The sequence below is a fragment of the Lactuca sativa genome, chromosome 1, assembly GCF_002870075.4.
Source record: "Lactuca sativa cultivar Salinas chromosome 1, Lsat_Salinas_v11, whole genome shotgun sequence".
NCBI lineage: Eukaryota > Viridiplantae > Streptophyta > Magnoliopsida > Asterales > Asteraceae > Lactuca > Lactuca sativa.
Genome location: NC_056623.2, coordinates 226,844,168 through 226,867,112, shown reverse-complemented (window position 1 = coordinate 226,867,112; position 22,945 = coordinate 226,844,168). Strand labels below are relative to the sequence as shown.

The window sequence follows — 22,945 nt, the reverse complement described above, 5'->3', positions numbered from 1 at the left end:
TATTTCAAATTGAAATTTAAAATTTAAAATTTAAAATTAATAGTCATTATGATAAATTTAATTTATGGAAACTAAATTAATGATATATTAGAAATTAAAAAATGAAATAAATGACAAGTGTAAAATAAATATATCTTAAAATTATGAAAAAATGACATGTGGCCAATTGAATGAGAAATTGAGTGGCAAAAATCATTCTTATTTATTATGGTAGATTTAAGGTACTTATATAATTTCTGTAAGGTTTATGCGATTTTTTCTTTGTTCTTATACGCTCGTTTCCTTTGTCACTACCACGTGCTTCGTTTTTCCGCCCAGATCGTTGCCTCCTTCATGAGCTGGTCAACTTGTTGCCTGCCTGTTTTCTATCCCTTTCTTACTCAAGAAGATGTAAACGCTTATTATTTTTTATTTTTATAATTTTTTTGTTCGGTTTCTTCTTTACATCTATAGTTTGGTGCTTTATTGATTGTTTTTATACCTAAGTACAATTTTTTGTTAAAATGCTTGTTTTTTTAGATTTTGTGTTCTTCTGCATGGGATGGGTTAACATTTGAAAGAAATTTTTATGATGCATTCCAACCGCTCGATGAAATGCTTGAACCAGTTTTCTGGATTTTTATTCTAATCTTTTATTATCGCTTGCACATTAGATCATACTTAAATCATCATGTTCTTGAATACATTCTAAACTTCAATATTATTAGTGCTTGCCATATCATCCTTATTAACATTTTTATCTTTGAAAATTTTCATTCTAACGGACCTATTTATTTCTGGTAAATAATTTCAAGGAACAAAACTTATATTACTAATGCTTGCCATATCATGCTTATTAACATTTTTATCTTTGAAAATTTTTTCTTCAATTTTAACTAAATGCTCGGCAATACTAGATAAGGTTTCGTTTACATAATTATTTTGGTAAATAATATTTTAAAACCTTTTCAGTAGTTAATTGATTTGGGGCTTGAACTAAAGGAGTTGCAATAAACATATCGTTAATAATAATTTCTCATTTTGGTGGAAAATTAGCAATAATTTCTTTAATAGAAATAACATCTTTATATTTTTTTCTCTAAAATGGGAGTGATAGAATCATTGTTAAATGAGTAATTTATTTTATGTTTAGGGGCATAAACTAATTCAAACCATTGAAAAAAATGAGAATGAATTTTATTTGATAAAACATAATCTTCCCAAATGCCTAAATGGAGAAATCTTAAATAGCATGAAAATTTTTCTTCGTGCCAAGTTTTTTTGTTATTATTATAATCTTTATAATACTCAATATCTTTTAACTAATCAAAATCAACTTGATATTCTAAATTCGAGAAATTCATTTTAACAGGTTGTTTTTGTTAGGATTGAAGAAATATGTTTTTATTGATTCTAAATTATGACTTTTTGATTTTTCGTATTTTTTTATTCCTATCTTTAGCCTAGAAATTTTTTCTATTTGTTTATTATATTTATTAGTGTATGGAGGTATTTTGTATAAATTATAATTTTCATGAGTTCTAGTTTCTTCTAAATGTTGAATGGTTTTGCATATATTAGAATTTCTCTTCCAATGTCTTTTTAACATATTAGACCAAAGCTTATTATTTTTTGAACAATTAATTTGTACTTTAGAACTCACAATTGTTGTTTAAAATTTTGAAGTTCATCAATAAAATCTGATTTAGTAGGAATTGGAAGACTATTTTCACTATTTTGATCATCTTGATATAATGGTTTGGGAATAGAATTAGTATAGTCAACAGTTTTTAGTTTTAAAGATTTCGACTTTCATAACGAAGATTTTGAAGAGTCTGTTTCTGGGATAAAAGAAGTTGATAATTTGGATGATGAAATATTTAAGGAACAAAAATTTATATCTACTAAACCATCATTATATTCAATAATATTTGAGATTTGTTTTGAAGAGTCTAGTGGTTTTGGATCGATAACATTTTGTAAGTTCCAATTACATGATTGAGTTATATCAGACCATTTTAATCTTTTGGTGTATGAACTTTGGTATGGTTAGTATTTGTTTCAAAAATAATTGTTTCATTTCTAGGACTTGATAAACGTGTTTTCGGTTGAAGTGTAGTTGTCATAGTCTTATAACAAACACGATAAATTATTGCTAAAGGATTTGTATCATCTTTAAATTCTAATTTTTTTGTTTCTATAATTAACACCAAAGTATCTAAGATATTTTTATCAAATAATCCTACAGAAAAATTTGGATTACAATTGAAATAAATAGGTCTGTTAGCAATATTTGTTTTAGCCATAGGTAAAATAGAATTTTGAAAATCTTTATGTCTCTTGTCTCTTAAAATACGGAGAACATGGGCATCTATTCCAATTCTAAATAGAGGCTTGATAGCAATTTGTACTAAACCGACATGTAAAAATTTATATTTTGTTCTATGCTCTAGAATAGATCGTAATGATAAAAAAAATGTAAATTTTGTTGGTTTTGACCAATAGACAAAGTTTGTTATGTCATTTTAATAGAATAACCTTGAAAGTAATCAAATGTTCCTATTCTATATATTGTATTAACATTAGTTTTAGGTATTGTCCAATTATTCAAACTTTGTTCTATGTTATTAACGGTTTCTTCAATAGAATTTATTTGATTATCATCATAATATTTTTCATTGTTGATATTTTTACCCGGAATATATTTTTTGGATAGTATGCCTGAAAATTTACTCATATTTAACCAATTATTTTTTAAAATTCTATAAGAAAACTTACTTGTTTTAATCACAGTGAACTGAGGGGAATTGTCCCGACGATGATTGTGGTCCGGCACCGCGACTTACGTCCTTATCTGCGCGCTTTACGCTAATCCAACCAATCATTGGTCTTGTCTTTGAATCATACTTATTAAAACTTATAAATTTCTTATAGAATACTAAACCAAAATTAAATAAATAGACCATGCATAACCAACCCAAAAAACTTTTCTTGGCTCTGATACCATTTATGAATAAACTATAGATATGAATAAACTATAGAGTGTTAGTTAGAAGAAAAATTAATTTGAAATAAATAGACCATGCATAACCACTCCAAAAAAACTTTTCTTGGCTCTGATACTATTTATTAATAAACTATAGATATGAATAAACTATAGAGTGTTAGTTAGAAGGCAAATAGTTTTATTTTTAGATAACGTATCTGTTTGTAACGAATTTTAATATTAGCTCTTATGAGCCATCTAGCATCATGAATATGATTATTGTTTAAACTTGTACCTAGATTAGTAGGTTTATAAGAATCTTTAAGATTTTGCTCAGAGTTATTTATAGATTCTTTGATTTGCTGTATTCTTAAAAGAATACTTCTATTAGGAATACAATTCATTAAGATTTTGTTAGACATAATTAAATAATTCAAGCATGAATTTGATTAATTTGATTATTAAAAACGAGTACAATTGTAACAAAAAATTCAAATCTTGTAGAATTAATAGTTAGAATAACTCGAATTGAAAGTATCATGGAGAAATAAATTTAATAACAACAATACAATGATGAAATATTTTAGATAATACCTTCTTGAATTAAGCTTGAATTACAATCAATACATACATATGGAGAAATAATTATTTGAAAATCTAGAGACTTTAAACATCTATTAGTAGAAAGAGAGACTCTTGGAGATTTTTTAGACATGGGATGAACATTTTTTTAGAGAATGACTATTTTTCTTGCTTGCCTCTCCTCAAATATGATGTCTATTTATATTGATTTTGAAGTCTTCAAAGCCTTGAAATCTTGTAGGAAATTCGCCGTATAATCAAATGACCAATCAATTACTTGTAAGTGGGTGTCACTCATCTTTTGAAGAAATTGTCGTTTGTAATCAATGAATATCTTCTTTTGATAAAGCATATCATTATAGACCATCTTCTAAAGTTTTTTTGTCTTCATATTATCATTGATGATAAGAATAAATAATTTTGATAATAAATTTGATAATATTTGTTTACATACTATAAATACATATATAGTGTATACACACAGTTTATACACACTCGTATTTGAAATAATAATTTTAATAATAGAAGAAACGAAATACCTTACATTGAAGGTATTACACCAAATTTAATGATAAGAATTTCTTATTCTTTATAAGGATCATCAAAAGGGTCTTGAGAGTCTTGAAATAAATCATTTTTTATAGATTTTGGAGAATTGTCTGAAACTAATGAAGTTTGGCGAATTTCTTGAAGTAGCTTTTGAAGTTCTTCAGGAGTAGAGGTAGCAAAATCTTTAATTCTAGCAATTAGATCCACATCACTTCAAGGAAGACTGTTGATAAAAGTGGCTTCAACCTCTGGTTTTTGAATATATATTTCTTGATAATGTTTAATTACTGCTTGTTCACTGGCTTGATAAATCTTCATTTTATCCCACCATTTTGAGCGAAATTGGCGATTAAGCCAAGGAGGAGAGGAATCCTTTGCTTCTTGATAATGAAAAGTCCAAGACATTATCCATGGAACTTTAAATATCATGGTGAATTGTAACATATATTCAAATTATGGAATTTGTTGAATAAACAATTCCTTAAATTTGAGATATCCAGCGTAAATTTCTTTTGGTAAACAACTTGGAAGAATTCCCATATATTTGTACCAATTGATAAACCATCTTGGATATTCACAATTTAAGTTCAAATCAAAGAAGATAAACCATGAGTGTGAATAATTTTGAATAAAGAATGTCTTAGTCCAGGCATCTTGATAATCATAGTAAGAAAATCTGGGATAAGCATGGTAACTTATAAGAGGTTTTTCAGAGTGAAGGTTTGGAACCCAACTTTCTGGAGAGATGATTTTTATAATATGAGCTTTGCTAAAATCAATGTTTCCCTCTTTTGAATTAGAACGATGAACAAAATTGATTGAACCAGATTCTTGCAGAATAGCTTGATAATATTCTCGAGTTTTATATGAATCAACATAAAAGGTTTTCCCCTGACCAAAGAGATGATTTGTGAGAATATGAAAACCTTGATGTAACTTATGGATTTGAAAATCTTAAAGAATCTGAACTCTTCATAAATTTGGATTAAGAACATAAGGGGTTTTTGTAGAAGGGCTAGGAGTAACAGATTTTCTAGTTTGAGGAGTGATAGGTTTTGCAAAAGGGCTTATCGTGTCGGTTGAAGTAACTTTTGGAGTAACAAGTTTTGAATGAAGGATATTAGAATAAAGTTGTGAATTCTTAGAAGTAGGAGTTAAAGGAGAAAAACGATTTTGATTTTGAAATGGAACAAGCTTTTGAGAGACCGGCTTTTTGTCATCATGTTTGGAAGAGGACGACGAACTCATTTTCCCTGCAAAAATTCTCGAGAAAGAAAGTCAGGAAGCGAATTATTTTCTCCTTTTATAAATTCTATTTCGATATCAAAATTACTTTAGAGGGCTTGCCAACGAGCAAAAATTTGCTTGGAAATAATATTTTTCACATCTTTTTCTAAAATAGTTTTTGCAAATTGACAATCTATTTTTAATAAAAAAACTTTTCATAAATAAATTATCTTCAAATTTTTTAATACATAAAACAATGCTTAAAATTTCTTTTTTAACAGTTGAATATTTTTTTTGTGTATCATTCCATGCACCAGAATAATATCGAACCAATTGTTCCTCAGTTGAGTTAACAAATTTTTGTTTTAGAATTTCTCCGAATCCAATATCACTAGCATGGGTTTCAACTATGATATTGGCATTGGGATGAAGTAAATTTAAACATGGAAAAGTAGGGACCTTTTGTTTATATATTTAATTATATCTGTATGTTTTTGAGTCCATGGTTCAGGATTGTCTTTTAATCTATTATAAAGCGGTTTACATATGATCCCTAAATCTTTAAAAAAATCATGGATATAATTTAAGCATCCTAAAAACCTTTGAAGTTGCTTTTTATCTTTAATTTCATTAGAAAATTTAGTAGAAAATTGCAAGTTTTTTGTAATAGGTCTAATAGTGTTTTTGACAATATCATGTCCTAAAAAACGAATTTCATTTTTAAATAAATGCATTTTTGCTGCAGAGACAGCTAAACCATTTTGATAAATTAAATCATGAAATTGATTTAAACGTTTAAAATGTTGATCAATTGATTTTGAAAAAATTAGGACATCGTCAATATAAGCAATAACAAAACTACTTATAGGAGTTATGATATCATTCATAATATTTTGGAATTCAGAAGGAGCATTTTTAATCCAAAAGGCATTACATTCCATTCAAAATGCCTGAAGGGAACATTAAAACCAATTTTGTATTTATCTTCCTCATGAAGTTGTATTTGTCAAAATCCTGATTTCATATCAAACTTTGAAAATATTTTTGAATCATAAAGCTTCTTTAGCAAATTTCGTTTATTAGGAATAGGATAATGAATCCATTCTAAAACTTTGTTTAAAGGTTTATAATTGATAACTAATCTCGGTGATCCTCTTTCTAATTCTGCAGCATTTGTAACATAAAATGTTAAACAAGACCACGGTGATTTAGAAGGTCTTATGAGTTTTTTATTTATTAAATCTTGAATTTCATTTTTACATTGACTTTCTAATTCATTTTTCTTGTGAATGGCTCTAGATTTTGAAGGAATATCCTTTTCATTAAAAAAATTTATATATGGTAGTTTTAAAATATGTTGTTTTCTATTCCAAAAGGCATTAGGAATATTAGAACAAACATTTTTTCAAATTTTAATTTTAAACCTGTTATTTTATTTTGAATATTATTATTATTTAAATGATTAGTTATTCGAACATTATTTATTTCGTTAATAAGATATTTGACTTGTTGCGATTTATAATTAAGAACATTAATCATTGAATATAGAGGAGGTTCACAAAATTTAAATATAATTTCTTTTCCAAAAACACCGGTTCTTATACCATCATCATGAACCATAAAAGGATATAATTTTGTAATGAACGGTGTTCCTAGAATTAAAGGAGAAGAGATATCTTTTACTAAAACTAGGTGAGTTTTATAGCAGTAATCTTGGTCATTACAAATATGAACATCGGAAACTTTATAATTTATAATTAATTTTGTACCTCCGACACCAGTAAGTCTAGATGCAGTTTTTTCATAGAATTATGTAGGAAAATTCCTTCTTGAATACAATTTATATCAGCACCACTATCAATTAAAACACTTAGCTTGATTTTAAAATTATCTTTGACTAAAGTAATTTGAGTGTTCCATTTTTGAGAAACTTGATTATTTATAATTTTATCAATAGTTACATTTTCAATTTTATTTTCTTCTTCATTATTAATTTCTATATTTTTGTTTTTAAAAGTAGAAGGTTTTTCTTTTTTAAAAACTAAAATTTTATTTTTTATTTCTTTTATTTATTGTTTTACTATTTTTAATTCTTCTTGAAGTTCATGCATAGAAATTGGTTTTGCTTCATTAAATCTTTCATATATATTTTTTAAATTAAAATTTTAATTATTAGCAGGAGTTATGTTATTAGTTTTATTAAGCATCTGTTTTATTAATAATTCCTAGATATTTTTTTAACTTTTATAGAATCAAGAGAGTTTAAAAGATCTTTATCATCTTGTGAAAGAACATTAATGGAACTACTAGTAATTACATTGATTAAATTATTACAGCGACATTTACCAATACACTCGCAAATATCAAAATCTTTTGAACTTGAAGTAGTATTTTCGAGAATATTTAAATCATTTGTTTCAAAATCAGAAATACTTTCATCGGAATCTGAATCAGTATTTAAAATAATTTTTCTTATTTGTTCTTTCAAATCTTCAGAGACATTTAACTCATTTATTTTTGTCTTAGCATAACAATTATTAGCGGTATGACCATTACGCCCACATTTATGACAAATAATAATCTCTTTTGATTTTCTTTTAGATTTTTTATAATTTGGTTTATAAGGTTTTTTAGATTTCTAAGCGTAATCTTTTCCATTTTTATAATTTTCTGGAAGATTATATTTCTTTTTCCTGAAATATTTTGAAGATCTTTTCTTATATACTTTAGATTTTGAAGTAGACGGACCATTCAAGGGCTGATAACCATATTGTTGGCAAAAATTTCCCAATTCATTTTTACTGTTAATTCTATCTTTTTTGAGTTTTTCTTTAAACCTAAGATCAGCACAAACTGCTAATCCCTCTTTATTAATATAGTTTATTAAATCTCCATAAGTTAAATTTTGATAAGGGATGGTATTATTAAAATTTTCTCTTAATTTTGTCTAACTCTTTCTGCAAAGAGTTTTGGAAGGCCAACAATAAAACATTCTTTCCAATAAGACTCTTTATAATCAGGTCTCGAAAAAACTTTAACAAGACAATTATCTTTATACCATCTAAAATCAGTAAGTTTTCTGCAATGTAAATTCATTAAAATTTCTGAAGTTTTTCTTGAAAGGTAGTAGGATCTCCTACAAAGTTTTTGATAATAGCAAAAATTAAAATGTTAACCATATCATCTTCAAACGTTTGTATTTATTGATTATTTACTTGTTTTATAATAGTTTTCTTAGCAGATAAAATATAATCTTTTTCTTCTTGTCAAATATAGAAATTCCACCAACCTTTAAGACTACCACTAAAACCAGAAGTAATAATATTAACAATTTGAAGTCGAATATTATTATGAGCTTTATAAGCATTAGCAGCCATAGTTATTTCCTGTATAATATTCATAATTTGATGTTCAGAATGGCCATCAAGATTCCATTCATAAACAGAATTACCATCATATTGAGAACGATCAAATTGAAAAGTTCGTTCTTCAAGTTGAACATCTGGAAGAGAGGGTCTATTCCAATAATTTCTTATGGTTGGTTTTGGATTCTTTCCGAAAGTGCTTTGCTTTGATTGATGAATTTTATTAAGATTTGAAAAGTCATTAGTGAGTTGATTAATATCATCATTTGTATTAACAAATTGTTGAGCAAGAGTTTCAAAATTTATTTCACTGTTAATATCACTATTTTCAGATTCGTCATTTGTAAGAGTATTAATATTGTTAGTGTTTGAGATAAGAAGTTTAGAAAGTCTTTTTTATAATTCGTTAATTAAATCTGTATTTCCTAGATTAAAATTACCATCGATTTGACAATGAACAAAACTTATATTAATAGTGCTTGCCATATCATGCTTATTAACATTTTTATCTTTGAAATTTTTTTCTTCAATTTTAACTAAATGCTCGGTAATACTAGATAAGGTTTCGTTTGCATAATTATTTTGGTAAATAATATTTTGAAAACCCTTTTCAGTAGTTAATTGATTTGGGGCTTGAACTAAAGGAGTTGCAATAAACATATCGTTAATAATAATTTCTCATTTTGGTGGAAAATTAGCAATAATTTCTTTAATAGAAATAATATATTTTTTTCTCTAAAATGGGAGTGATAGAATCATTGTTAAATGAGTAATTTATTTTATGTTTAGGGGCATAAATTAATTCAAACCATTGAAAAAAATGAGAATGAATTTTATTTGATAAAACATAATCTTCCCAAAGGCCTAAATGGAGAAATCTTAAATAGTATGAAAAATTTTCTTCGTGCCAAGTTCTTTTTTTATTATTATAATCTTTATAATACTCAATATCTTTTAAGTAATCAAAATCAACTTGATATTCTAAATTCGAGAAATTCATTTTAACAGGTTGTTTTTGTTAGGATTGAAGAAATATGTTTTTATTGATTCTAAATTATGACTTCTTGATTTTTCGTATTTTTTTATTCCTATCTTTAGCCTAGAAATTTTTTCTATTTGTTTATTATATTTATTAGTGTATGGAGGTATTTTGTATAAATTATAATTTTCATGAGTTCTAGTTTCTTCTAAATGTTGAATGGTTTTGCATATATTAGAATTTCTCTTCCAATGTCTTTATAACATATTAGACCAAAGCTTATTACTTTTTGAACAATTAATTTGTACTTTAGAGCTCATAATTGTTGTTTAAAATTTTGAAGTTCATCAATAAAATCTGATTTAGTAGGACTAGGAAGACTATTTTCACTATTTTGATCATCTTGATATAATGGTTTGGGAATATAATTAGTATAGTCAACAGTTTCTAGTTTTAAAGATCTCGACTTTAATAACGAAGATTTTGAAGAGCTTGTTTCTGGGATAAAAGAAGTTGATAATCTGGATGATGAAATATTTAAGGAACAAAAATTTATATCTACTGAACCATCATTATATTCAATAATATTTGAGATTTGTTTTGAAGAGTCTAGTAGTTTTGGATCGATAACATTTTGTAAGTTCCAATTACATGATTGAGTTATATCAGACCATTTTAATCTTTTTGGTGTATGAACTTTGGTATGGTTAGTATTTGCTTCAAAAATAATTGTTTCATTTCTAGGACTTGATAAACGTGTTTTCGGTTCAAGTGTAGTTGTCATAGTCTTGTAACAAACACGATAAATTATTGCTAAAGGCTTTGTACTATCTTTAAATTCTACATTTTTTGTTTCTATAGTTAACACCAAAGTATCTAAGATATTTTTATCAAATAATCCTACAGAAAAATTTGGATAACAATTGAAATAAATAGGTCCGTTAGCAATATTTGTTTCAGCCATAGCTAAAATAGAATTTTGAAAATCTTTATGTCTCTTGTCTCTTAAAATACGGAGAACATGGGCATCTATTCCAATTCTAAATAGAGGCTTGATAGCAATTTGGACTAAACCGACATGTAAAAATTTATATTTTATTCTATGCTCTACAATAGATCGTAATGATAAAAAAAATGTAAATTTTGTTGGTTTTGACCAATAGACAAAGTTTGTTATGTCATTTTAATAGAATAACCTTGAAAATAATCAAATGTTCCTATTCCATATATTGTATTAACATTAGTTTTAGGTATTGTCCAATTATTCAAACTTTGTTCTATGTTATTAATGGTTTCTTCAATAGAATTTATTTGATTATCATCATAATCTTTTTGATTGTTGATATTTTTACCAGGAATATATTTTTTGGATAGTATGCCTGAAAATTTACTCATATTTAATTAATTTTTTTTTAAAATTCTATAAGAAAACTTACTTGTTTTAATAACAGTGAACAGAGGGGAATCGTCCCGACGATGATTGTGGTCCAGCACTGCGACTTACGTCCTTATCTGCACGCTTTACGTTAATCCAACCAATCACTGGTCTTGTCTCTGAATCATACTTATTAAAACTTATAAATTTCTTATAGAATACTAAACCAAAATTAAATAAATTTGAAATAAATAGACCATCCATAACCACTCCAAAAAAAACTTTTCTTGGCTCTGATACCATTTATGAATAAACTATAGATATGAATAAACTATAGAGTGTTATATATATATATATATATATATATATATATATATATATATATATATATATATATATATATATATAGTTAAGATCCGTTGAGAACTTATAGTTTCACGATAACCCGAAAACTAAAGGTGGAGCGTTGGATCAAGATTAACTCATTAAGGGCATGATCGTTATGATACCAATCCCATGTAATTTTTTGTATTATTGGAAATATTAATAAAAAGCTCTCAAATTTACATTATAAAAATATTCGGATATTTTTTTATAGAAAAAGTAATTATTGTTTTTTTTTTTTAAATTGCAAATTTTTTTACTTTTTTATTAGAATGCATAAAACTTTTAAAAAAAAAGTTATTTTTTTTTAAAAACTGCATTTAAAAAAACAAGAAATTATTAAAACATAGTAAATTAAAAAAAAAAAAAAAAACTGGAATATTTTTTTAGAAAAAAACTATAGCTTATTTAACCAAAAAAATCAATGTTTTAGGAGCATATCTACATATTTTTTCAAGTGCATGTATATATATTTGTTATACTATAATACTCGTAAATAAATCATAAAAAACCAATTTTTACTTAATAATCTATAAACATAATAGTACAATTATTTTATTTCATACAAAATAAAATATAAAATATAAAAAATGCTACAATATTTGAAAGTGTTTTCCCGTATTTGTGTCAAGATTTCTATATTTTCTTCAATTTATCACTTTTCACCTTTTCAATTTTTTCCCAATATTCTTCCAAATCTATAAGAAAATTAAAAAAAATTGATTAATGCAAGAACATTCACAAAAAAACATATGTATAAATCGTGTAAGATTCACATATAATTATTTCATATAAGATTCACATGTGATTATATCTTTTAAGATTCACTTGTGATTTACATTTGAATCACTTGTAATTCATATGTGATTAACTTGTGATTTACATGTGAATTACATGTTATTCATATGTGAATTGCATGTGAATCATGTAATTCATATGTGATTCACTTGTGATTTACATGTGAATCTCATGTGATTTACAAGTGAATCATGTAATTCATATGTGATTCACTTGTGATTTATATGTGAATCTCATGTGATTTACATGTGAATCATGTAATTTATATATGATTCATTTGTGATTTACATGTGAATCACTATAATAAACAACTTTTATATACAAAAATAAAATTACTTATATAATCTTCAATAATATTTTAATGTTTTTAAATAATTTCAAACTTCAGTTAGATTCTTCTTTTTATTTTCCAAAAATAACAAAAATATTAGTTAAACTAATTGAAATACATAAATGTAGTCATGTATCTTTATTTGATTAAAAGTTTAGTTTCAAAAATAACTTTTTTATGTTTTCTAATTACCTTCCTCATTACATTCCTTTGTGATTCCATTCCATCATATATACCAAACACTTATAAGTAAATTTTATTAAAAAAAAAAAAGATACCTTTGACGATCATAATCCCGAGCATGTTCCTTTGAGCGTGATATGGGTCATTCTCATTCTACTGTATGTAAAGACTAAATCATAATCTCATTCTATACAGATTAGAGATAACACTTGAATTGAAAACTAAATGGAAAGAAAACCTTACGAAAGATGAGAGATGTCTAAAGGGTGAATTGAGCGCATTCTAAGTTGTTCATTATTGCATGTGTAATCATAGGAATGAGAAAGTGTAAAGTAATCAAAGACAAGATTGGGGTCAAGTGGGTATGTGTTTAACCATAATTGACCCCTGAAGCATATTCCGTTCATGTCTATCTCTGGTGGAAGCGGAGCTGCTGGAGCATTTCCATCTCTAGGTCCTAAGTTTGGTAGCAACATGGGTGTAGCCGTCATTTCAACTCCAAGCTTTATTAATGGACTTACACTCTACTCTACTGCAAGAAGAACATAAAGAATATAAACATATATATATATATATATATATATATATATATATATATATATATGATAATTATTAACTTGAAAACCATTACACCCTAGAGCAAGAGCTCCAGACATATATGTTCAGTAAGATCATTTCAAGGAGGTAAACAAACATGTGAGAGAAGATATGACTATTAATCCTACCCCGATCAAACAGAACTATATACGGACAAAACATCAAACACCTTCTGGGCATTCCAAAAAAAAAACAATTTGAATTCGTCACCAATAGGTCAACATTATCAAATCCTGAGGAAAACGATGATAACTACCATATCAGTTACTTCAGTTGGATTCATCAGCAATAATTTGATTTGTTTATGAAATGAGTTGAGGTGGATATGAATGATTAATTAGATAGCCTTCACATCTCACTTTCACCCTCACCTTCGTATGGTAACCAAAACATACTAAATTAAAGCAGATGTTAGAATAACCGAGATAAAAATATAAAAGCAACATGAAACATTAGATTCTAACCGTACACCGATGATTGATCTCGACGATTACAAGGTCACAGGAGCTGATAAAAAATTTGATTTCAAATTTCAGGCATATAGGGACATCAAAGATAACTGTTTATGAGAAAACATCTCGTCGGAACCCTAGAACAACTTTCACCTTCATCTCCTTTCGATCTTCAACACATCAAGTGAAATTTGATATCGAATCCATAAGGCGACATACTCATGACCGATGTCAGGCACTGGAAGGGCGGAGGCGATGATAAATTAAGGATCTAGAGAATCAGGAGAGCAGATGAGATGGGTCCAGATATGGAAGTGGTGAGGAAACATCGTATAAGAACATCAGCGATAAGGTGAGGCAACGATGTAAGGAGATCTCTCACCGCAGGCAACATTGGGGTCATCAATTCTATCGGAATTTGGTCGTGATTAGAAGGCAGGGTAGAGGGAGAAAGGGAGAGATCGTTGAAGATCTACAAGTGTGACATTGGTTTTTAAGAAAGAGAAAGAGTTTGGATGTATTTCAATGCCGATAACACCCCTGGCTAAGAAAAACATAGATACCCCGTCTCTATTTTTTCATAGTTATTTCCAAAGTTGCCATTAGAAATCACAACCTTCCATTTTTTTGATCTAATGGTCTAAAATTAGTTCTCGGTTTCTCGGGAAACTATAGGTTCTCAAATGATCCTTCCTCTCTCTCTCTCTCTCTCTCTCTTTCTCTCTCTATCTCTATCTCTCTCTTTCTATATATATATATATATATATATATATATATATATATATATATATATATATATATATATATATATATATATACGAGAAAGTGAATATACACTTAGGTACCCAAACCTACCATAATATATCGTTTTGTTCGATATATTCATTATAATTTTCTTAAAATTGAACCCTAACTTGATTTACTTTCAAGATTTACGAAAATTTACTATTATCTTCCTCTTACATTAATTCTTTTTGTCGAACACCTAATAGACTATATATATTATTGTTCAAAATGAATATTATGTAAAAGGAAAATAATTGTAAAATTTATAAAAATCTTGGAAGTAAATCAAGTTAAAAGTTGAATTATAAGAACATTGGATAAATACAATGTATATATATATATATATATATATATATATATATATATATATATATATATATATATATATATATATATGATATAAAACAATGTAGTATGGTGAGTTTGAATACCTAAGTTTATATATCCTTAAGGATATATTCAGTTTTCTCATATATATATATATATATATATATATATATATATATATATATATATATATATATATATATATATATATATATATATATATAGGTTTGCGAAAATAACAAAAATAAAAATCAAAGGAAATAACAAAACAATGATTATATATATATATATATATATATATATATATATATATATATATATATATATATATATATATATATATATATATATATATATATATATATATATATATATATATATATTAGAAAAATAACTTTTATCGTGGATTCTACAACAGGTGGATTTGCGAAAATAACAAAAATAAAAATCAAAGGAAATAACAAAACAATGATTATTTGTATACGAGGCAATCAAAGTGATACACATTCATCTAGAAAAATTGGACTGCTAATGTATATGAAACAATGAATTTAAAAAAGAGATCGAAAAATGGTTTAAAGGAATCTTCTAAACCAGTATAAGAAAATATAAACAACGTTTTAATTCATACCAAATTAGTAACAAAATCTAAATTATGTGTTAAAAGTGTAAAATTTAAAAGAGATGACCTATTTAACCAGAGATATCAACTAATCATAATAAAAGCATGAGCTTTTTGCCTTTTTAAAATATAAAATCGATTACTTACCAACTTCAAAACATTATGAAAAATTAGTATTAAAAAAATAATGATAACCCTTGTATTTTCCGCACATGGCCTCAAAATCAATGGATCATCCGAGACTACAATTTATATAGTTCAATGTATTATAGCCTAACAAACATGTGAGAGATGAAAAAAAACCGAGATAAATATATTTTTAGGGGAAACTTAATGAAATTTTTCACAAAGGATTCAATCCATAATTTTTTACAGACGATGCAGACAAGACATATAGTTACCTCAATGTATGCATTATCTCGACTAATTTACATCGATGATAAAGTACAAATGATAAGAGGATAATACAAGAGAATTTATTAAAACTTTGTTCGTCGACACAGAAGCATTGTGTCTTCTATAGACTCCCTAAATATGTATTTAAAATTAAAACTCAAATGGTTAGAGGTAGAACAACAAAATGTATTTCCTAGTGTTATTTTAGACCATCTATTAGAACTCCCAGATAAGACATGAAACTACTTGCCAACAATGAGTTTTGCTCTTGCTTTTCCTTCATTAATTGGGTATTGATCACCCAAACCAAAATGAGCTATTAACAACCAAACGATAGTAATGAGCTCACCACCTTTGCTCACTTGGTCTGCTAGTGTGTTAGCTCTTGCATGGCTTGCACCGTAACATAACAACTCCACCCATACCTTGCTTATAATCAACCATTTATTATTCTCACTCGGGTCCTTCTCCTCTATCCCCATCAAATCTTTGGCCAAAATGCAACTATCAAATAACAAGGATTTGCTCCGATCACCACTTATAGTCACTGGTGGCACATCCGTGGGTACGTCAAGAATCTTCATGCAAGCGTTTTTCTGATCCCAATCAACTCCAATATCTAAAAGCCTTTTGACCTCAGCACAAGTATCTCGGAACCGTACTTGTCCAATACCTGCTACTATTACCGGCATCATGTTTGGTTGCATGATAAGAAGATACAACATGTAATCTGATAATACTTTTGCAATATCACGAAGATTATGATCCTTTTTGTCATCTTTGGTTTCCTTTTGAAGCTCTTTGTTGTAGCATAACTCGGTGGCGATGTGCCATATAATGATACTTTGATCGTAGTCAACATCTACAACATGTGTAAGTAAGCTATGCCAATCTTGTTGCAACTGGATTACCCAACTTCCTCGTGCTGAACTTATCTCCTTTGTAGTTTCCAAGTCATCAGCGAGTTCTGATTTTATTTTTAACTCCTCGAAGATGAAGTCTTTGAGTTTTTGGTCGACATTTTTGTATTCCACATACTTGAGCCCGTCAAAAAATCCAGTAAGCCCAAACTTGTCAAAAAAACGTTGATTTAGGGTTGGGCGTGGGTGCAAGCAATAATCGATAAGGTTGTAAGTTGAAATAAATTCCCACCACCTTCGTCTTAAGAACTTAATTTCCCATTTGCGAGTTTGGGGATGATCTTTTGTGTCCTGATAAGTCAAGAGTCGGAGGAATGCACTGATGATTGTTGTCTTGATAGACTTTTTGTCGATCTCAACATGAAGAGATTTCCATAAATAAATGATGGTCCAATCTGAAAACAACAGCATGAGTAGAGCGGTCACATCCAAAATCAAAGCACCAAACAGCAAAATATAGGTAATCATCACATCAAAGCTTCGGAAATTTGTTTTGTCTTCGAATATAAATAAAAAGATTCCTGCGCAAATTGTTGCAAAAGATAAAAACCGGCTAATGGCTCCGGTTAAACAAAACACCACCGGAAGTTTCGTAAACAGAACATCATAGATTAAATTTAACTCAATCTCAATCACTTTGAAAGCGTCTTTAGCGGTCCGATTTAGGAAGAAATCCCGACTCCGATTCTGTTGCCTCCGATTGATCAAAATCATATCAACAACAAGCCCTTTGAATGTTTTAAAGAACTCATAAGCATGTCGCACCATTTCCAACTCTGTTAAATCCCCTTTTATAGAGTTTTTAACTGATATGGCTGCTCTCTCCGGCTCTGGAACCATCTGAATTCTAGTCGGTAGTTTCGCCTCCCTCCTCGAATGATATTCAACTGAGAGTTTCGCATACATCGGCCCAGGATCAGGAGTTGGGAACATGTACTCTTTGAATCTGTTGGCACTAGCAAGAAAAAGAGAACGTGTTTTTTCCGCATATTTTATGAAACCTGTTAAGAACATGAACATTGTCGGAATCCATAGCCGATTTTCAGGTAGTGACTGAATAAACACATAAAATGCAACTACACATTGGAAAAGAAGACCAAAAAGATGACGTGGCCACAACTCATTGTCTTCTAATGCAAAAGCTGTAATGGTGTCTGGACCACCGAGGTGCACCAAAAGAAAAGGCGCCCAGAAAGCGAGAAGGTCTTTGTGATGTATACCCACCCTACTGTCTTTTTTGGCTTGGTTCTCATTAGGGTTCCCTTGGCTGCTTGAGATGAGCCCAAGAGCAAAGTTAGCCGCACAATCAGCTAGCAAATATGAACACCACAATGAAAGGATTATCCAGTTATTTTTTGTTCGTTTTCTCAAAGGAGCAACGAGAATCAAAAGCATTTGAAAGAAAAGACTCAATATGATGAACACTCGGATATCCCATACATAATATAATTGTTTCCATTTCTCAGGAATCGGAATCTCCAGCATCATTCTAAGCATTTTGCTTTCGTAAATGCAATTTCTTCTTGAAGTTATCTGCAAAATATTGAAAATCGCTACTTGATTAATCGTTGACACAAATAAATTCAAATTTGTAGTTATATACATGTATAAATACTCCCATATGATCTAACGCTTTGCATATTTGGAAAATGGAAACTATTATGAAGAGATCAGATTCATGCATCTATTATGTCCTGAATGTACACGTTAATTGTCAAAAAATCAGCGACAGACTTGTGTCATTTCACTAAATTCTAATTTTGGAGTATATAGTTTGGGAATTTTTTTATTTCAACTATGAAAATAAATTTTTTAGATTAAATCTAGAATTTTTATACTGAAATGGCAATTTATTTTCCAGTAAATTGAAATGGTAACATACAAAATTTTGCAACAAATATACGACAAAAATGAAAACGTGTTATTCCAAAATTTGCGACAAATTTCTAAATACATTATTTGCGGCATCTTGTTTTCATTTAACATTCTACATCAATAAGTATTGCAAAATGAATTATTGTAGTTATCTAAGAATTATCTTGCTGACTTTGTTGCTAGTCGAGGAAATTTTTTACGTGTTATTATATTATGTGATTATTATATTAATTTGAAATAGTAGTAATTATTTAAGAATTAATCATAATTAATAAGAATTAATTTTGGGTTAATTGAAACTAACAAAAGGTGCAAAACTGAAAATTGCAATTGGTCAATAGTTGAATAAAGATGAAAGTTTTAGAACGTTTAGCCTATGGACAGTTTTAAGAGACTTTTGGAAGGGTTCTAGATGCTCTTAACTAGATAAGGAAACTATATTTGAATAGCCATAAAATAGTATTCTTTTATTATTCAAATCTATGGTTTTAGGGTTATCTGGAAGCTATATAAAGGATGTTAACCCTAAGCCAAAATCTATCCCTCCACCTCACTTAAAGAAATCAGTTTTCTCCTCTTTCTTATATCTCTACTATTTTTATCATAAGGTTTTGGTGTGACACATTAGAGGCTACCACATTATTGGAGCAAACATTCCAAAGAAAGGTTCTTGAAAGTGGTTGTTATATTCGATAGGTATGTGTTAGGTCTAGTTAGTGTTGCGTCTTTGGGCTCGTTAGCTAGTCCAGTTTTGTCTCCGGTATGGGCCTGTCCATCCGTGAGTTCTTTGTAGGGTTTATTATTTATAGATGCTTGCATGCATTCTTTAACGAAAGATTGGAAAGAGATATTGATAGAGTTTATAATTTTAATCTTTTGTAACCCTAGAATCCTCTACAGCGGAAGTTCTTCATTGAGCTCTGCTGAGGATTGAGTTAATTGAATCATTCGACTCATTCAGATCCATTCTTGTGTTTTTATCTCACTGTTTTTACTTTCTTGATTTGCTTGTTATAAAGATCTAATCGATCAGAGAGTTTTATAAACTCATCAATTGGTATCAGAGCAGGAGGCTGTGTAATTCATACACATATCTTCTGTGAAAGAAGTGATTAGGGTTTATTCCGCATTAACTGATATTTATTGAGCCGTCACTCCATAATTGACGTATCTCAGTATTTATTCGTTTTGCCCTAATATTACATATTACAAGTCTGATCTTTCAAACAGGTTAAACGATCAAGCATGGACGATTCTCAATCTAATCATATCAACATCTCAAACAGTATTGGATCAAAAACAAAGATTCCTATTCTTTACACCCAGGATTACGAAGTTTGGGCACATCATTTTGAAGACTATGTCATCGGATCTGAAGATAATGGGTATCTTATATGGGAAGCTATTGTGTCTGGACCATTTGCTCACTCAGGAACATCCAGAATCATTAAAACTCAGAAAGAGTATAATGATCTGTTAAAGGATGTAAAAGACGTTGCTCAAGACGAAAAGGAGAAGTTTCAGTGCAACATCAAAGCATTAAGACTGATCCGATTCGCTCTTCAATCTGACACGTTTAGGTTGGTGAGTTCCTGCAGTACCGCTAAAGAAATCTAGGATCGGCTGCGAGAGCTGTATTCCACAGATGAAGATTTGGAGCACTCTATTCAGACCTTGCTTTTGTCTGAGTTTGGAGAATTTAAGCAAAATTCTGATGAGTCCGTCACTCAGACGTTTGATCGCTTCAATCATCTTCTTAGCAAGATGATCAAACATGATATCGAAAGGAAGTTGATTGAACAGAAGGTCACCTTTTTGAATGGCTTAAGATCCGAATGGAGAGCTGTTGTGTCTACAGTTAAAGCTCATGAGCAGTTCAAGTCATATTCACTGGCAAAACTGGTGGGAATTCTGAAATCCCAAGAAAATATTGTGATGCAAGAGAAGAGTGTGGTCTCGAACTTGGGGTCCTTGGCCCTCCTGTCCAAAAGCAAGAATTTAGTAGAAGATGAAGATCTGAACCTGGAGGACTACGATCTTACTTCAGAAGATTATGCTATGATGGTGTCCAATCCAAAAAGGTTCATCAAGAAGAGGTTTCCTACCAATAAGAACCGAAATTGGCAGGGAAGCTACAGTTCTAAAAAAGTAAGGGAGGAGCCGAAGACTGATGAACCAAAGAAAGAGGCGAAGGTTGAAGGAGATTCTGGTGTCAGCTGCTATTACTGTGGAGGAAAGAATCATTATGCCAAAGATTGTGTTCTGAAGAAAATGGCAGAGAAAGATGAGGAGAAAGATGAAGAGGCAATCCTGATGAAAAAGCTGGAAGAGATTAAGAGTAAGAAAGCTGCTACTAATCCTTCTATGAATGCTCTTATTGTACAGGGTTCGGCAGAGGATGACGAGTTCGGTGGCGTACAGGTGTGGTCGACCGACTCAGAAGATGATGAGGTGAGAAAGCCTTCACATGGAAAGGCGTATGTCGCAAGAGGCAGTGAAAGCAGTGGAAAGTGTCTGGTGGTGACTGATGTATCTCACATAAGGGGATACAATACTGATGGTGGAAATGAGGACACCAAGGAGCGAGAGGACTTATGCTTCACAGCAAAACCTCTCAGCGTGCAGATCAATGAACTTGATGAATTGATCAAGAAGGTACAATCTCTTTTTATCTCGTTCAAAGTTCCACATAAATCATATGAAAAGGAATTAAATAACTTAAATTCAAGAATCTCAAATCTAGATAGTTGTTTAACTCAAACACGGGTCATCAATTCTAACCTAACTGACCAAATAAGCAGGGTGTCATCCAAGAGTGAGGAGCGAAGGATGTGGATTGAGCAGAAGGAGTCGGAGCTGATTAAGTCTAAGGATGAAAACATTTATTTACAAAGAGACAATTTGAAACTTTTAAAACAAAGAAATGTTTTTTGTTTGATTGCTAAAAGACTTTATGCTAACATTACTCAACTGCATCTGAATTGTGAAATTGGGCAGAAAATACATCGCATGATTTTACCCTTCCTTGAGTTTAAGGAGGATGAAATCGATGCTGAAGGATACAACTGTGAAAGTATTGTATCGTCTGATGATGTGAATCCTACTTATATGTATGGTCTGGACAAAATAGAATCTTTTATAAAGTCCAAAGACCATAAGGACATGCTGAAAAATCTTTTGGATGAAAACGATAAGCTGAAACTAAGGACAGAAACCATACAAAAATTCAACTCATTGAGTGCCAATTTAAGTTCAGAAAATAAAATTGATGTTGAAAATGCATCTGAACTTAAGGAGGACGATGATATGAGTGAAATTTCTGTAGAGGATGAAGTCGACTGTTCTGAGTTTGTCAAGAGCGAACCCGAAAACCACAAAAATCTGATTTCTGAAAATTCTGTGGAGTTTGCTCGTTAGTCCCAAAATAAGTCCCCGATTCTTGAAGAAAAGGTTGTTGTGTACCAAAAGGTGAGAACAACACCAAATCAAGTGTATAAGGTCACAGGAGTAACCGAGCATCAAACAGCCGAACTCACTGCCATAGTGAACGAAGATAACGCAGGTGGCTGTGATGAGTTTTTCTGGTCTGCTCCTGTAGATAATGCCGACGAAACAGTTGGTCTATCAGAGCGAACGTCATGAAAAACTAAAGGAAGATATGTATCAGAGCCGCTAAATAAGCCTGACAACTTTGACGTGCCAAGCACTAGTGGCACAAAAGAAATACCAGTAGAAGAAGTCATTTCCACAAGCGAAACATCATCTGTGAAAAGTGAACCGGCTGACAAGAAGCTGAAACAAAAGGCTAACATCCACAGACAGCCGAAACAAGTGAAAAATCAAAAGTAGCAGAGGAATCTGAGATACAAAAAGAATCTCTCAGAGCGAAAGCAGTTTTGGCAATCTCAAAATGCCCATTTCTCCTATCATGATAAAAATTCAAAGCCAGAGAAAAAGACTTTCAGGCCGCATGAGGAAAAGAACCGAAAGGACAGGTTCGGTCCCGAAAGCAACAGCTACTGAAGATCCAGGTTCGGTCCCTCTGATGACCATAAACAAAAGGGTCACTTAGAACCTCAAGTCAGGAAAGACTCCCAGTCCAAATTCTCTCATTCTGATTCCTCTCATTCTCGATCCTTTTCTAAATCCTATTCTGTTCCTGCACGAAACTCAAAATCTTCAACGAATTTGAAAGGAAAATCGAAGATTCCTCTGTCAAGAATGACCGAAAG

At 29.7% G+C, this 22,945-nt stretch overlaps 1 protein-coding gene across 1 annotated transcript; it reads right to left on the bottom strand.

Moving 5' to 3' along the window:
• Positions 1–16,160: 16,160 nt before the first annotated feature.
• LOC111882869 (uncharacterized) lies at positions 16,161–18,443 on the bottom strand. The gene has a single exon (XM_042895918.2). It carries the CDS (start codon positions 18,441–18,443, stop codon positions 16,161–16,163), a length of 2,283 nt encoding a protein of 760 aa, XP_042751852.2.
• Between the last annotated feature and the right edge of the window lie 4,502 nt (positions 18,444–22,945).

Bases quoted from the DNA above. Each gene is read 5' to 3' on its own strand.
- LOC111882869 (XM_042895918.2), bottom strand. From the start codon at position 18,443: ATGTATATAACTACAAATTTGAATTTATTTGTGTCAACGATTAATCAA.